Below are 18,746 nucleotides of genomic sequence, written 5' to 3'. Positions count from 1 at the left end.
TGTTTGAGCTGAATGTCTGTTGTGTTTCTAGTGTGAAGGCCACTGCCCTCAGCAAACCCATTTATCTGAACTTTCCACTTTCTAAATGCAGTTTGTGTTATGTTTGTACAGCCAAGGCTGTCACATACAATCCACTAAAGGTATGTTGCATGCATTAAATTATTTTTTTTGCATGTGCACAAACATGAACTCAGCACAATTTTGCCTTTAGAATGAAACCAAAATGGAGTTGAGCTAAATACTGCAGTGTAGTGATGAGCGGACATGGTCTTTATCTTACTGAGAAGGAATACATAGTGTTTACACAGCCACTGGTCAAAGCTCCTTTGGCTGCCTAGACCACACCTCAGGTAAATCCACACATGGTAACCACATTTCATGTCAGTCACATATTTCTATCCCATTCTCTTTGGACACTCGCCATCTCCAAGTCAATTTTTCGACTTGGTCACACTTTACAAATTGTTGTTCCTCATAACTCACACATGGCTACATAGATTGTCAGCAAATTCACATGCAATCAGAAATTAGACATGGATGCAATTTTTCACTTACACCTGTTATTCATTCTCTGCTGAAGACTTGAATCATAGAATGATTTGGGTTGGAAGGGCCCTTTAAAGGCCCCATAAAGTCCAATCCCCCTGCAATGACCAGGGACAAGGTAAAGGTACTTCATTTAAGATGTAGGTGATTCAAAGAGCTCACAATCTTAAGAAAGAGGTATGTGTCTCACCAAGCTCCATTTTGCTATTTTTGTGTTTATTAAAATTCTTGCAATATTCTAGACCCCCAGTCAACTGCAACATCACTACAACTCTGGGCATGCTCAGAGTCACCATTTATGTCACACTGGGGACACACCTTCTCTAGTCTGTGGCAGAAGTCATGCAGGACACATTATGAAATGCAGACAGAAAATAAGGATTTTTTAGGCATCTTGAAAAGCAAGAACTTAAGAGGAATTCGAAAGAGTAGTCAAATAGATTTGTTTTAGCATGGAAAGACAGAAGTTACTGAACATACACAAATCAGTCACACACAGAGAATTCCACTCCTTCTACAAAGCAGCTCTTCACCGGAAAAGCAGCAAACATGAATGGAATTGTATGAAGATGTATTACTTAAAAAAATTCAGAGTCTCCTTGAATAGCTATAGTTATGCTAGTCAGAAAAATCCTAATTGTATTTTGCACTGGATGGAGAACAGATTACATACATATACACAAAGCATCTGTGACAAAAACAGCTCAGAGGATGTTTTTCTGTATTATCTGAAACCAATTCTAAGTTTTAACGTAATTTTCCCCAAAACTATGGGATTAAAAAATTACATCTTTAATTATATCAAAACCAAAGATTTGTATTTTGAACTTGCTTTTATATGTCAAAAATTCCATGCCCTTAATTTTCCTGAGGCTTTTTTTCCAAGTGTTGTCTACTCCTTTTATCCCAGGAACAACAGAAAATCCTGTCTCAAACTCTGACCAACTCTGTTCATGGTGTGCTGCACTACTGCCAGACTTGCTCTTTCCCTTCTTTGTGCTTACAAAGTCCCTCTTGCTGTAATCCCTGACTGTCTAGTAAATTTTTACTACACTGACACGAACCAGGAAAATACTGTGCCCTCATTTCCTACAAACACAGATCTAAATCAAGAACAGAGGAAGCAACCTCACTATGTTCGCGCAGGACATTAGAGAGAGAGAAATGGATCCTGAATCTCTTGAGTCTCAGTAAGACTTTTAATCACAAATCCTAAACTAATTTTAAACACAGGAAAAAAGAAGGTCTATACAAGATCACTCAATAGACTAATTACTGAATTAATCTGAAAAAAGCAGAATAGAAATTCTTCTACTTGACATGCACTCTTACCTAGAACATCTCTTTTATGTTCAGGGACGAGAGTTTTCCATTTGGATTCCTCTGGGTCACTGAAGTCAATGTTGATTAATCGGTAATTCGGAGAATGTCGGTTTGTCTTGAAAGTGAACACTGTTCCTTCATTGGTGACATACTCATACTCAGCCTCAAAGTTATCTATCAGCTTCACCCATTGAAGAATTCCTGCAAGATCAAACATATAATATAAATTCTTTACCTCCTGAAACAAAACCTTTTAAAACCTGAGGGCAAGGCCTTCCTGAAAATTGCTGTAGGCTCCTTCTTGAACAATGGCAGTGACCAGAAGAAGTACAGCTATGGAAAGGGCTGAATATGTACTAAGAACTTACAAAGAATTCTCCAAATTTAATAGGCTGCAGTGGAAAAATGTCAGTTCACAGACACGTTACCATACTGATTTTGAAGAGTTTCTACCAAAATACATGCAGAATACTGACAGAACTACATCTAGTGTTTCATCAGTTTTCCTACGGGGCTTCTGGAAAGCTCAGATGTTTGCTGCAGAGATGCTTCTACCACACTGACTGCCATGGAGCCAATGCCATTGAGCACATCAGGTTCTTGCCAACGGAGGAGAGTTCACAAGCCCCTGCTTCTACACACTTCTTAGCATGGGGAATCGCGGCCGAGTCAAAAGACTCCGCACTAAGCTTTCAAGCTCAATTTCATTTTCAATAGGGTTTTTTTTTTAATTACTATTTGATTAAAAACCAAATTATTATTTTTTCCGTTCTGGAAAAAAAGTTACTTTTTCTTAAAGTAGAAAGTTTTCCATTTTCCTTAAAAGCCCGGAACTTCCTGCACAATAGAAACAATGCTATTTGAATCAGTACAATGAACTTCAATATCAGGAATTTCCCTGTCAATTCAGAAACAACATTCCTGAAGTGTTGTTCTGCAGAAGCTTGTCACCACCAACTGACAAGTACAGTTAGCTAAAATGTTAACTTGGTTTGCTAAGAATAAAAACGTATTTTCCCTGTGAACCTTCTACAATATCACACTCATTAGTAGAAGTGCACTTCTCTCAAACATGAATTGCCACAGTCTACTCACTCTGTACTACAGTCTTAGTATTGACTCAACCTGGAGTTGGGACTGAAAGACTCCACTAGTTTTTATTTACATTTTACTGTTTTGTAATAGGTTTAGAGTCTAGTAGCAAGAAAAAGCAGCAAGGCTAGATCAGATATGTAATATGTTTGTTACACTTACAACCCAGTCTATCAACCAAACTTACTGTTACAAGCATCACATACTAGCTATGCTGAATAATCAGTATCCTTATTGATATGAAATTAAAGCTTTTATATCTTAAAAGAACATCTGGCACACTCTCTGCCTCTTTCCTAAAACTAGAGGCTGGGTCTTTGCTTTTAAGTATAAACAAATAAACTGTGCATAAATCTGTTCACGAAGCTCTATAATCTAATGTTTGTGTCAGTAAAACATCACATCAGCTTATTTTTTAATATTAAAAGCTGAGCAGAATAATGGAAGCAGATCATAGCTGAGCTGTAACTACTGTAAGTTTAAAAAAAGGTAAGAATAATTGAGGTCACAGTGAGATGGCCAAGGTAATTTTAAACCCATTAAATGAAATACGAGAGTATAGCCGGGCCTAGTACATTCATAAAGCTCGTATCTCTTTATTGCCATTTTCGTTTAAAAGAAAACTTCCCTGTCTCTTCATGCCAAGCAATTGATTAGCCAATTAAATTCTACTTTTCATACTGCTGTAATACAAACTTTCCAGATAATCCACTCAATTTAGTATCCTGTCTCTGAGTGAAGCAACTACATGTTAAATCTTGATTTTCATTGAGATTCAAAGTTTTGTCCTTCTCAAGAGATTTCACGTTGAAGAAAAATCCTGCTAAGTCCTTCCAGTTGCTCAGAGTTCCATAGAGAAAACATGCTTTGATGCCCAGTAAAACAAAGAAAATCTAGCCTGCGGTGAACTCTGATAGACACCAGTGAAACTGTTTTAAAACCTCAAGTCACATGCACAAGCATTTCAGTAAATAAAAACTTAACTGCAGTATAACACTGTAACAATATAAAACATTTGTATTTGAGTATCTGACAGAATGAAACCATCCTACTAAAGAAGAACAAGACTTCATAAAAAGGAATCCCCAGACTATTGAAAAAACCCACTTTTTTAATGGTAATTGTGCACAATAACTGTAGTCTCCGTGACTGCAACAGGAGTTGAATTCCGTGAAGAATAAGGACAATAATGTGACATTAGGGATTTACATTGCTGCCTTGTAACTCATTCATCCACTCCCAAATGAGGAGCTAGTAAAAAAGTGAGAGGGTTGATATTCTACAGGGACACACTAAGTTGTTATTACAAAATCAAGAGCAATCATCATGTTAAAGTGAATGTTATATAGTCCTTAGAAGACAAATATTGCAGACAAATTACCTCTAAACCATTGTCTCACCGAAGTGGTTAAATACGCCAATATCGAGTCTACGGCAAGAGGCGGTAACGAGGCAATGACAAGCATCTGAAAGAGACCGCTACATCGGGTACATCGCTACTGGACAGAGTATGTGCTGTAGTTTTCTAGTAAGAAGAGGAAACCCTTTGCAATGAGACAGATACCAGACATAGGGGGATACATCTTTATGGCTGGTTGCAGCTGATCCAGTTGCAGACCATGACTGAAAGGGATGTTCCAGCATTGCCTTAGATTACCCTGCTTAGCTCTCTCCTTTGGGCTAGAAATAACAACCCGGTGACCAGCATGACTAGTCCACTGGACACTAATATGGCTGAAAACTGTGGGGAACCATTTATAAAACTGCTCCCTTCAATACTCAAAAGGCCCAGGGGCCAGACTCTTTTCATTGGTGCCCAACGACAGGACAAGAGGGAACGGGCACAAACTGAGGCACAGGAAGTTCCACCTGAACATGAGGAAGAACTTCTTCACTCTGAGGGTGACGGAGCACTGGAACAGGTTCCCCAGAGGAGTTGTGGAGTCTCCTTCTCTGGAGATATTCAAGACCCGCCTGGACGCGGTCCTGTGCAGCCTGCTCTAGGTGACCCTGCTTTGGCAGGGGGGCTGGACTACATGATCCACAGTGGTCCCTTCCAACCCCCACCACTCTGATTTGGTGAATGGACGAGGGAGATTTTTACTAAAGACAGCACATTACACCAGGAATGAACAAAATCTGAAGCGTAAAACATACCTTGTCAAAGATTCTGTCTTTCTGTAAGAGCCAGGAATGCATCTACAAGTCTGTCTAGACAGAGACATAGTCATGCATTCATGCATTTCCATTTGAAACACTGTGCAAGTCGATTAAGCATAACCCTTCTTTTTCTTCATGTCTGTCTTTTGTTTACATGCATGACTACTGAATACTAGGAAAGGTATCCGCATGCAGCTTTCAGTTGGCCTGAATTTAGGATGGATGACTCTGCAGTAACTGGTTAAATGTTCAAAAGCACAGTGAACTATGTACTGAGGGCCTCAAGTAGCACTCGCTTCCTTGCAGCATATGGAACAGAGCACACTCTTACAGAAGCTGAATGAGTGGGGCTTAGAGCTGTTATCCAAGCATCAGAAGAGGATGTTCCAGTGATCAGAGGAAAGCAAAAAAAGTGGTTTAGCGTGCAGTGCAGACATGGGAAAGTGTGCTTGATTGTGAAGGACTCACATTTTAACTTCTGGAAAAATAATAAAGGTATCTACTCACAATGTAGATGGGACAACACAAAGCCTCCCAAGTAACTTGTTGCAACACTAAGGCACATGCACCAGTTTTTAAGGGATCTAAGAACATCAGTGAAGGTATCAACAAACATACAGCCATAGTCAAAAAAGCAGATGCCTTACTTAAGTGCATATAGCTAAGGAAATACAGAAATGAACTATTTGGTTTCACTAAGACAACAGGCACCTGGAAAGGCCTCTGCAGGGGTGGAGGGCTGATGGACTTCGCAGGAGCTAGACAAGATGCACGAAACAGAGGTTCAAAATGGACCAGAAGTAATGATAAAAGGTCTAAAACATAGTTTTCATATAAAGTGACCTATGAAAATACCTTATGTCTTACATTAGAGCAAAGATAAATACACAGAAGCATGATAAAGTGTATAAAACGATGAACGACTGGGAGCTGTGGTGCCCAGACTTTCTGTCTGAGTAAGGATGCCGGACCTAGACAGGTCACAGACCACAGCCAGTTCTTCATTGCTTGACTGCAAACTCATGTGATCAGCACATCCGCTCTTACCAAACAGCCTGAGGTACATGCACACATCCCATCATGTGACTGGATGGATACTCACTTGCTGGTTACATACCTGAGCAAAAGTGAATGTGTGCACAGTGTCACGTGGCATGCATGTACCTATCCAGTTATTGAAACAGGTGAGGCACTACAGAGTCTCGGAAACAAGGAATGGTCTGTTGACCCCCAAACAGTTCATGCAAACCAGTTCCTTCTCACCTCTGAAGCACTCCAACAAAACAGGCACCAAGGCCGACAAATGGGAGGTTGGTTACCATGATCTAGAGGCAGATAAAGGATTCTTGCTTCAGCCTCAAACCCAGAACAAACAGCCTCTCGGTAACAAAAAGAACAGCACATCTGTAAGTTATGACTTTAAAAAGTGCTCCAAAAACAAGGTGATGGATGGGCACTCAGTTCATTCTTCTTTAAAAGAAAAGAGGGGACGGGGAAGGTGAAGGACTGCATCTTGATAGAGATTTGCAGGTTTGCTCTCTGAGAACATTCGTCTTTGAGGAGAGCCACTGTGAAGTGACATTTGTAGTCCAGTCCTTGACAGAGCCACCGAAGACTTCACTTTAATCCACATAAGCATACAATGAGACAGATTTACTATATACAGGAAGAGCATCAAGTTGAAGATCTTGACAGTTTACTGTATACTGCTGCTATAACCTAATCCTTCCCTCTGCTAGTCCTTCCACTAAAATACATTGCTGCACAGCTACAGATGCTTTTGCCTATATACTTTATAACAGCCAGTTATCCATCATCAAATAATTTCATTACAACAGGAACCACAGGTGGAGGATTTATAACCTTTATTCATGGACAATAAAGCCATGCCACAAAACAGAAAATCATAATCCTACAGAGCTGATTCTTCTTCTGCAATGCTTAGGAGAAGTGTACAGACAAAATTATTAAACAAAATTTTTGGATCCACAGATGATCAAAAGGCATATTCTATCAGTAAGCATCACAAATGAAACCCTCAATCTTGTATTGGTGTCTGAACATAGCAAAACATTCACTGGTCTGCTGAGAACTCTCCATGTGATGAAGCAGGTTTGTAGCTGAATGATGACAACTGCAGGAGAAGGAAAAGCTAATTTGAACAAACTGATTACAACAGCAAGAACGATCACAGAAAGCCTGTTATCAATCCCCTTTCGGACAGCAAGGACAGAGTGGCCGAGAGTCACTGTTCATCAGCTCACAAAATGTCCTCAATACTTCCTTCCATATTTCATCTTTCATGGAAAGGCCAAACAATCCATTCATGGCAAATAATTTATTGGCTCTGCCCGCTAGAGATGGGGCTTAGTGATCAACTCATGGTAGGCTTTTAATCTGATGTTGTGAAAAAAAGTTTTCACAAGGTAAACACTCTAATTTGTCTTTTTTCACGTACTCTAGCAGTCAAAATTATCAGGTGAAGATATAAATGTTAATCTCCATAAATTTGCACTCCATTCTAACTTGTCAGTTATGTTTTCTGTAAGCTGGACAGTTTTTCTGGAAATGCACCAGTGCTGAGAATGGTCAGGAAGTGAACAAAGAGGTCTGGCTCATAATGGTGGAACAGGCTTTCTACCCAAACGAGCCACACCAAATGTCATTACAGTACATGCATTAAGCAGGTGAACTCCCACTGAAGGAAAGATCATGATTTTTCAACTCTTCAATTTTACTCTGAATTCATTTTTCAGGGAGGTACTGGAAGATTAAGCATATAATGTGTTTGTCTCTGAATCCCAGTCGGAATGTTAACAAAATCTGAAAAAAACAAATTCAGCCAGTCATCTTCAGCCTCAATAACCAAGCCTCCAACTTTACCTACAGGCATGATTTTCTAAACTGAACTAATTTTGATAGCTGTTCATCAGTTATTTGAATTTCTGTTTGCATTTCATCTTAAAGATGGTAATTTGCTTAATAATTTCAATAAGGAAGTTTTTTTTTAAACAGAGTGAAAATATAAATCAAAACAAAAATGCCTTTGAATCTAATATGCTCACAGAAAAGCCTTAAAACCAGTGTAATTTTGGTTTTGCAATTCCATATATACAGTAACATCCACCACGAGTATCTACACACAAAACTGTAACTTTAAAGTATATGTGTTTTACGTATGTTTTACACTAGAATTATAACACATCCACCTCCTAAACGATCAATGCATTCAGTACTACCAGCCTGGGTGACAGAAGAGAAACACGGTGTTTTAGTTCAACACTTTGCTACTGACAGATTAATCCACATACACATCTATACAACAGCACATCCTAGTAGGATGTAAGAGGACAGTAACTTCACAGCCTTAACACTTTCAGTTCCAGGAGCTGGACACTGCAAAAAAGCCTTATAAAAGTCCCACAGGTACATGCATTATTAAGCACTTTCAACTTACTTTCTTTCATTTTCCATGTTTTCCCCATTCCTTTAAGAGAAGTACATTTTTTACTGAAATTTTTATAAATAGAAACGAATGTGTCTCTATGTTAGGTCTTAAATCCTGTGAACCTAAAAATCTTAATTTTAATTAAGTTATCATACTATTTCCTTCTTACATCACTGTATTATTAAGGTAAATTTTACAGTATCTACTCTTTGAACTCTGGATTTCTTTTCGTCTTTATTTCTGGAAGGAAATAGACTCATAGAATCGTTTAGGTTGGAAAAGACCTGGAAGATCATTGAGTCCAACTGTTAACCCAACACTGCCAAGTCTACCACTAAACCATTTCCCTAAGCACCACATCTACACGACTTTTAGATACCTCCGGGGACAGTCAATCGACCACTTCCCTGGGCAGCCTGTTCCAATGCCTGACCACTCTTTCAGTGAAGAAATTTTTTCTTAATATCCAACCCAAACCTCCCCTGGTGCAACCTGAAGGCATTTCCTGCCATCTTAGCACTTGTTGCTTTGGAGAAGCAACACCCACCTCACTACAACCTCTTTTCAGGCAGCTGTAGAGAGTAACAAGGTCTCACCTCGGCCTGTTCTCCAGACTAAACAATCTCAGTTCCCTCAGCCGCTCCTCACAGGACTTGAGCTCTAGACCCTTCCCCAGCTTCATCGCTCTTCTTTGGACATGCTCCAGCACCTCAACGTCCTTCTTGTACTGAAGGGCCCAAAACTGAACATAGTATTCGAGGTGCAGTCTCACCAGTGCCGAGTACAGGGACACGATCACTTCCCTGCTCCTGCTGGCCACACTATTCCTGACACAAGCCAGGATGCTGTCAGCCTTCTTGGCCACCTGGACACACTGCTGGCTCACGTTCAGCCAGATGTCAACCAACACTCCAAGGTCCTTTTCCTCCATGCAGCTTTCCAGCCACTCTTCCCCAAGCCTGTAGCGTTGCATGGGGTTGTTGTGACCCAAGTGCAGGACCCAGCACTTAGTCTTATTGAGCGTCCTACAACTGCCTCAGGCCATCGATCCAGCCTGTCCAGATCCCTCTGCAGGGCTTTCCTATCCTCAAGCAGATTGACACTCCTGCCCAACTTGGTGTTGTCTGCAAACTTACTGAGGGTACACTCGATCCCCTCATCCAGGTCACTGATAAAGACACTAAACAGAACTGGCCCCAATACTGAGCCCTGGGGAACACCACTTGTGACCAGCCGCCAGCTGGATTTAAATCCATTCACTGTAAGTCTCTGGGCCCGGCCATCCAGCCAGTTTTTTTACCCAGCGAAGACTGCACCCGTCCAAGCCATGAGCAGCTAGTTTCTCCAGGAGAATGCTGTGGTAAACAGTGTCAAAAGCTTTATTAAAGTCTAGATAGATAACATCCACAGCCCTCCCTCATCCACTAGGTGGGTCACCTTATCATAGAAGGAGATTAGGTTGGTCAAGCAGGACCTGCCTTTCATGAACCCATGCTGACTGGGCCTGATTGCCTGGTTGTCCTGTACGCACCGCGTGATGGCACTCAGGATGATGATCTGCTCCATAACATTCCCTGGCACTGAGGTCAGACTGACAGGGCTGTATTTTCCTGGATTCTTCTTCCATCCCTTCTTCTAGACAGATGTCACATTTGCTAATCTCCAGTCAACTGGGACCACCCTGGTTAGCTAGGACTGCTGACAGATGACTGAAAGTGGCTTGGTGAGCAGTTCCACCAGCTCACTCAGTACCCTTGGGTGGATCCCATCTGGCCCCATAAACTTGTGTGTGTCTAAGCAGTGTAGCAGGTCGCTAACCATTTCACCTTGGATTACGAGGGCTTCATTCTGCTCCTCGTCCCTGTCTTCCAGCTCAGGGGGCTGAGTACCTGGAGAACAACTGGTCTTACTATTAAAGACTGAGGCAAAGATGGCATTAAGTACCTCAGCATTTTCCTGATCCTTTGTCACTAAGTTTCCCTCCTCCATCCAGTAAAGGATAGAGATTCTCCTTAGCACTCCTTTGGTTGTTATTGTACTTATAGAAACATTTTTTATTGTCTTTTACAGCAGTAGCCAGATTAAGTTCTAGTTGGGTTTTGGCCCTTCCTCACATGTGGCATAACCTCACAACATCCTTGTAGTCCTCCTGAGTGGCCAGCTGCATCATGAAGTTGTCTTCCACACTCTCCAGTAATCTCCTGGACTGTTTCCTCTCTGCTGTATATTATTTCCAGCAGACATCTTGTAAGTTGAAGTCCCCCACAAGAACAAGGGCTGGGGACTGTGAGGCTTCTCCCAGCTGCTTATAGAATATTTCGTCTGCCTCTTCATCCTGGTTGGGTGATCTATAACAGAATCCCACCAGACCTTGTTGGCCTTCCCCCTGATTCTTACCCATAAACACTCAACCCCATCATCACCATCATTTAGCTCTAGATGATCAAAACACTCCCTAACACAGAGGGCTATGTCACTGCCTCTTCCTTACTTGTTCTGAAGGGTTTATAGCCATCCATTGCAGCACTCCAGCTGTGTGAGACATCCCACCATGTTTCCGTGATGGCAACTGTATCATAGTTTTTCTGCTGCACAACAGCTTCCAGCTCCTCCTGTTTGTTGCCCATACTGCGTGCAGTGGTGCAGATGCACTTCAGCTCGGTTACTGATCCCGCCACCTTTTTGGGGGGAGAACCCTAATTGCTACGTGACCACTCTCAGGCACTTCCGTGATCTTTGCTGCTGCATGGATCTCCATCCCCTACCTCCACTGAGACAGCAGATCGAAGGACAATCAATAGTCAAACTCTACAGTTCAGGACTCTGTCAGTGGATTATTATTTTTTTTTCTCAGTCTCAGGAAAATGGATTAAAACCACTCCCTCCCTCACCTCTTCTGCTTTTTATGTTTCCCACTGAAAACTCTTACTCCCCAAATTTAATTTTCTTAAAGAATCACCTGCATCCTTTGTAGATACCATTTTCCGATATTAGCCTATCTACCTAGTCTGTAGTATATTTTAAATGGCTGAAATTTTGTAATACAAGTGCATACATACATTTCTACATACATACACATATACACATACATGTTAAGATTTTAACGTCTTTGCTATAGCAGAGAAATATTTTTTGCCCTTGGACTGTCAATAACAAAATTTGTTTCACTTGTTAGAGGTACACGGCAACAGCTATTCCATGTCCGCAAACCTTAATCACAGGGTACATAAAGCCTTTCATCACTGAGGAAAAACCCAACCTAAATCTCATGGTGTAATTTAGATTTTGTCTAGGAGTCACATCTCCTTTTAGTATTCTCCCATTTATCTTTTCTTCTTTCTTTCTTGGATTTACCCTATACACCGTAACAGGCAATGTTCATCTACTGCATGTCACATGGCCATAATTCACTGCAAGTACTTACTGAACGTATTCTCACCACACTTCTCATCGTATCAGAGAGCATCCTGTACCTCACACTGATGACTGCTGGATATTTAGATATAACAGAGAATCCAGTAGTAGGATGCTGTCATCTTTGACAGTATGTTAGAACAATTTGAGTTTGCTGCAGGAGAGCTACAGTACACAGCTTCCAAACAGTGGTGTTTAGCACCTTCCTACGTGAAATGAGAGCAGAGCAGAGCAGATCATGGCTATACATTGATGCACTGTGCCCATCACTCCAGTCCGTCCCAGCCGCTCTATCCTGAAAGCACAAATGCACCCAAGAACCTCAGTGCTTAGGAGATTTCTACCAGACAGAGCATCTCTAACGGAAGTAGTTTTAGTTTGCGTGCAAACCTCGAGCAACTGCACTGATGTTAATCTCTTGTTTCCTACTTCCCCTGTCAGCTGCTGCATCAACTGTGCACCTTCACCTGATTTGCACCTTCCAACTGCTGAAGGCTTTGCTTCAGAAATACTCTGAAACTACATCAGCAACCCTGTTCTATAGACATTGCTCCTTCTGAAACCTCTGGCTTTGCTCCACCAGCAGCTTTCTTAAAGAAGCAAACAAAACAAATAAAAAAAACCCCACACACAACCAACCCAACTGCAAGACACAAGAGGCTGACAGATCATGTTTGTGTGTATATAGCTAGCTGCTCCTCCCTATGTTTTACGCTCTGTATTTGATATCTAGTGAAGAATTAGTTAGTCTAAAGATTAACTAATTCAGGAACACACCACACAGTTGGACACAAAAAAGTATTTCTAAGGAAAAATACAGAGCTGTTTCTGGTGCTTCCAATGTAAAAAAAAGAAAATTTTTTTAAGCCTCAGAATTTCTGCACTTGTTACTGTGGATACTGAAGAAGGTTCAATTTCTTTTTTTAAAATAATATGAAAAGTTTTACACCTGCTATAAAATTTCATGTCATTTGTCACCAGAGAAGAGACTTATGAGGACAGAAACCACAAGATGCTTAGGATTACAACAGTTTATTATAGTTATCATCCTTTCCAGGTGTCCCAGAACACTAACAAAAACAAACTAACAAAGTGGTAGTGGTGAATATGCTGACTGATATAAGTTTATAACCTGCCAAAGTAACAATTATGTTGACAGGCAGACGAAGGTTAATCTTTTAATTTTCACCACTGATACTCATACCAGTCATCAGCGCAACCGCACAAGGTTGCATGGTTGAGGGTGCAGTCACCACATTAAAAGTATTTGCACTGCTGAATACTGGCTCACTAAAGCAAGCCAGATTAAGTGTCTTACTCTGGTCTCCAAAGGCAAGAGAGATTTGCAGACAATTTGGACTCTCTTTGAAAGTAAGATCTTTTAGTCTCTTGGGACCTGACTTCACTTATGAATGTCTGAGGGAGGTATTACCGCAGAGGAGATGTTAAAATGTCCCTGAAAGAAATGCAGCTTTGTTGTGTTTGTACTGAGAGGGCTCTCAGTACCACTCATCCTGCAGATGATGGATGATGGCTACTCAATGATCACGGAAAGTTAAAGCATTTGCGATTTAAAAAATAAGTAAGTGGAAGGAGGCAATATTTATTCTTTTGAGTTAAAAAGTTCAGTCCTGTCAAGATATATCAAAGATTAGCCCAGAAGAAAGAAATCAAGCACTTTTATGAGCAGAGATTTCTCCATCAGTTTCAAGGCTTCTATGTTACTTCCGTTTGGATGATCACTCAAAAGACAGGAGAAGAGAATATATATAAGCTTTGTTTTGAAAGAGTTATAGCTTATGTCTTCATGCAGCAGAACACAGCAACAGAAAAACTGGAACCAAAGGTGATCTCTCTCTCTCATGCCACACTTTAACATACACAAAGAAAAGTGCAAATCCATAATCTAAAAAATAACTTCATCGTTAATACTATTTATAAAATGTAGTGTCCACTCAGTAGCAGCACGAAGATCTCCTTGCTCAAATTAATAGCAAGCTATTAAATTTTATTGCTAATGATTTGCCTCTGATTAAAAAAGACATTGAAAGCAACACTTTGGAATTTCCATTTAAGGGATATGAAACTGTTTTCTTAAATACTCTACTGTTGAGGCATCCACGTATTTTCCAAGACTCAACAGATTTTTTTTTTCTCCCTGTTTATTAGGGAACTAGGATATAATAGCCTTGTTTCCATATTGATTTTTGAACTTTTTTTTTAAAGTTACTTCAACCACAGAAAAGCCTTTCAATTAAAGAAGAGTACTCTCCCTCCCACCACATTCCACTTTCTAGCTGATGTCTACTGTCTCCCATCCTTTTTCTCTTGCTCAGTTTCATTACAAAGGTTTTGATCTACTTCTTCAGGCTACACAGCACATACTGACTCATCCCTTTGATGTTACTGTATATAGCACTGTTCATTGCCTTTTTTTTATTTTTAAAGAGAGCCTTATAAATTGCAAGACTGAACTAAAATAGAGAAGGCCAGATAATCCTATTTTCAACAGGAAGTGAACAATCATCAACTTTATTTTTCCACCTGCCCTCAAGCCACATACATGCTTTCTTCAGCGTGGGGAAAAAAAGAACAACCTTCTAAACAAAGGAACAAAATAAAAATTCTTATAGCTGATAACCCTGCTCTTAAATTCCTTTTTGCAACCCGTCTCTACCAGTCTAGTACAAAGCAGTTCCAGCTGACAATGAGTAAGCAACCAGCAAGCTGCGAAATTCACTTTTTGCTCATTTTTTAGTGTATCTTTCCAAGCCAGTAGTTCTCAAATATTTTACACTAGCTCCTCTTCCTACATACATACCCTCCTACTGTTCCCACCAGACACAAACTGCCAACCTCCAAGCAGTCCAGTATCCAAGCAGAAGAATCTCTACCCTGTCCTCTCTCTTTAAACTCCTTGTACCTCCAGCTTACAAACCTGTGCTTAGTTTCTAGCCAGTGCAATCCCTTCCAATCCAGCAAACCAGGCTGTGCTTTCCACCTAGCCATCCCTCTCAACTTTTTGCATGCCAGAAGTCACAGCAGCCTTTCACAGTTTCTATGTGTCCAGAGGTTATAACGAGAGCTACCTCTTCTGCTGCCCATGCTGCTTTATATCCCTCTTTTTTCCTTCTGCTCTCATGCTTCAGCTCCCCCAGGAAGAAAAAAGTGGGGCTCCACTCAGAGCTCTGAGTCAGTGACTCATAAATTGGCTCTATGGTGCTCACAAGAAGAGGATCCCGATTTCTTTATTAGGCCTCCTAGCTGCTACCATAATACAAAACAAAGAAAAAGGTCAACATTAAGAACAACTTCAACTAGACCAATCTGCCATGTCATGTTGGTTTAAGTTCACAGCCGAGGCTGATTAAAGAGCTTTCATTTATTTCTTGTTGCACACCTACAGATTTGTGCTAAATCCTCTCTTCCCTGCACCAAACCACATGTTCAAAAGAATAAATAGCCAAGGCTGACAATCTAATCAAAAAGAAACAATATAATTTCTCCAGAAAACGGAGAAAAAAAAATTATTACCAGGCACAAAAACAGTAAGAGACACGCTACAGAAAAAGCACTGCTGTTTTTATGATTGGTTTGGGGTTTTTTTGTAGGTTGTTTTTTTTTTTTGTAAAGTGTACAACAAGGTTTGCTAATATATAATTGCTTGATTACTGTGTATCCATCTGTTTGGCTAATATGAGGCATTTTCAGGTATGCGAAGAACATGAGTTAAGCAAAGTGATTATTGAGAGAGGTTTTCTTGTTTGACTGGTTCAGCACACAAGCAAACTTGAGTGCTGCCTGTACTATGGAAGACAAGTTTAATAAAACAGCTACTAAGAACTGTGCCTTACAACAGTCAGCTCCTGAAAAAATGTGTGTGTTTGTTTTTTAAAGAAGTGCTTAGGATAAGATCATTCATAAATGTTTTTTACAAGAGTCAAGGCTTGAAAATCCTACTCACACTTTGGCAAGGTAAGTAGGGAAATCCAGAGTCTTGAATGAGGGATAACCTTCTGGACATGAACCCACAGTGCTGTCCTTCCTGATGCACTGTACAGCTGTTACACCTCTGCTACTGAAATTTCATAAAGCAAAATCAAACTGTATTAGTTGCTTCAGTGGCTGACAGAGTGGTGAAACCCTGACAAGAATGCCATCATTTTAATTGTCTCTGATCTTTCTAAATCTCATCCCATAAGCAACCTAAGAGGCAAGCATGAAGAGAAAAGCCCCCACAGCTACTTGAAGCAGAGTATAGCAAGTGAGCTCCCCCAAAAGCTTAAAGAACAGCCCAGCTGTCTTCTCCTACTATTGTCTTGCCACAATATTGTCAGTTATCACCACAGGTATCCAGACTTGAGGAATGGAGTATTTGCAAAACACTTTGACATAACAACATCTTTTTTTTTAAAGCGTATGCGGTTAAGTTAGTTGTAAACATAAAATTCCGATTGGTAAGCCTGGTCATTTCTAGCACCAAGAGTTTTGTGGTAAAAACTAAGCCACAAACAAAATTGACCTGGTAGGATTCACAAGATGCATGTGGTAGTAGGGGAAACAATATCCCCCAAACCTCTTATATTTTCAGACTAATAAAAAATTCTCATTAAAAAATAGCTGTGTATTTGTCATAAGTTACTTGTCACAGTAATTTTCTATTCTAAAAAAGAGCATTTGTGGCACAAATAGCTCACAATGGCCCACTTAAAACACCTAGCAAACAACCTAAATATTTGAAGAGGAAAATAACTCAGTCTGTATACCGTATAAAGACTGTGAAGTGGGGGAAGGGAAGCATGAAGAACCTTTTAGTTAGCCTGGGAAGCAGAAAAGATGCTCAGATGCTCCCTGTAGTGTTCATGGTAAGAAACGGAAACATTGCTGTGTAGCTTATCTTCCGGGAAAAACAAACTGACAAGGATTATTACAGAAGATTGCACTGCAAATTCAATTAACCTATGGCTGTTGACAAAATATCATGAGTAATCACATATAGTAAAGGAGGAAGCGCTATGCGACACACTTCAAGTTTCAAGCGTAGAAATAAGCAAGTCAAATCCTTTAAATTTCTTAAACGTTTAGAAATAATCTACTCCCATTTATAGATGTGATCTCCACTTGGAGTCAAGATCATTTTCTGCCTAACACAGGGCAAGTTACTTTCCACTGCTCCACAGCCACTGCAACATATCGAGAATTGATGAATGCACAAGACAAAAGTGCCCTCCTGTCGTGGTTTAACCCAGCAGTTGGCACCTAGGACCACACAGCTGCTCACCCGCTCCTCCACCCCCACCGTGGGATGGAGAGGAGAACGGACAAAAAGTAAAATTCATGGACTGAGATAAAGACCGTTTAATAAGACAATAAAGAAAGGAATACTACTAATTATAAAGAATATGCAAAACAAGCTATAGACAATACAATTTTCTCACCGCCCAATGACTGCACAGCCAGTCCCTAAGCAGTGATCGCAGAACTTGCAGATTTCACCAAACTTGCAGAAAAAGTCAGAACTCACAGGGAAAAAGGGGGTTCCTGTCCCCCTCAGCCAACCCCATCCATAAACTGAGCATGATGTCCATGGTATGGAATACTTCCATCGGCCAGCCTGGGCTGGCTGCCTGGCTGTGCTCCCTCCCAGCTCCTGCACACCTGCTCGTTAGCTGAACATGGGAAACTGAAAAAAAAGTCCTTGATATCTTAGCAACAGTTAAACACATCACTGTGTTATCAACATTCTTCTGGTATTAAATCCAAAACACAGCAGCTACTAGGAACAAAATTAACTCTGTCCCAGACGAAACCAGGACACCTCAATACAGCAGAACTAATAAAATCTCATGCTTGCACAGAGTCTTTAATGGTATCATTATCTCCTCACTTATAATTTAAAGGGAGTACATGTAAAGAGAAGCCACTACTCCTGCTGTGCAGGAAATTAATGAAATGCTTTAACTCAAGATTACTAAAGCAGTAATGAAGTTGCAAATATTGGGCAAACCATGTTTCACAAAAAGATAACTTGTGAGAAAGGTAAGCCAGAGGTTCCCTCTACAAAGCAATCTACTTTGGACTGGCTGACACCTAGAACACTATACTGAAATGCACAGAAGTGACGGAGGTCCCAGGAGATGATTCAATCAAGAAACATGTTTTCCCCAAGTACTTTAAATACCACTTTTAGATTCTGATTTGATTACAATACATATAATGTCGAAGCTAAGAAGCTCATCTGAAGGCAAGAGACAACATCCACATTCAAAGTTCCATGGGGTACCAAAGAATCTGAAAGATAAATACTGAAGTATTTAAGTGTTGTAATGTCCAGATCATGTTGCAGATCTATCCAATATGGGACAAAACATGGATATATACATTATGCTCCTTATTTGTAAGGCCCAGTACAGAATCCTTCTTCACTAGCAAGACGACTGAAGGTGACTTCCATTGTTGTAAATGGAAGCATCACGTACTGTGAAAAAATGGAAATTATTTAAAACAACAAAGATAACTAAAGGTAAGTAAGCTAAAACCTACGTCGGGCACCTCAAAACAACAAAGCATTTTGATTTAGCATTACTGCCTACCAGTCTCTCAGTCAGAAAACAACACCATTGGGATAAAGAAAAGCTTAAACAAGCTGCAAAAAACCCCAGCACCACCTGGGAGGAGAGACAATATTATTCTGCTGCTTTGGAAAGCAAGGCATTGTTTCTACTACTAATAGATTGTTAGCAAAAAGGGGTGATCTTTTTAT

The 18,746-nt window shown here is 40.4% G+C and overlaps 1 protein-coding gene across 1 annotated transcript in view; it reads right to left on the bottom strand.

Moving 5' to 3' along the window:
* Positions 1-18,746, bottom strand: part of PREP (prolyl endopeptidase) — a 118,277-nt gene that overhangs the window by 55,046 nt on the left and 44,485 nt on the right. The window contains exon 8 of the mRNA XM_075414300.1: positions 1,879-2,070. Coding sequence (XP_075270415.1) covers positions 1,879-2,070 — 192 coding nt within the window. The remainder of the gene's footprint in view (positions 1-1,878; positions 2,071-18,746) is intronic.

The sequence above is a fragment of the Opisthocomus hoazin genome, chromosome 2 (genome assembly GCF_030867145.1).
Source record: "Opisthocomus hoazin isolate bOpiHoa1 chromosome 2, bOpiHoa1.hap1, whole genome shotgun sequence".
NCBI classification, from domain to species: Eukaryota; Metazoa; Chordata; class Aves; order Opisthocomiformes; family Opisthocomidae; genus Opisthocomus; species Opisthocomus hoazin.
This window is presented reverse-complemented; position numbering and strand designations above follow the sequence as displayed.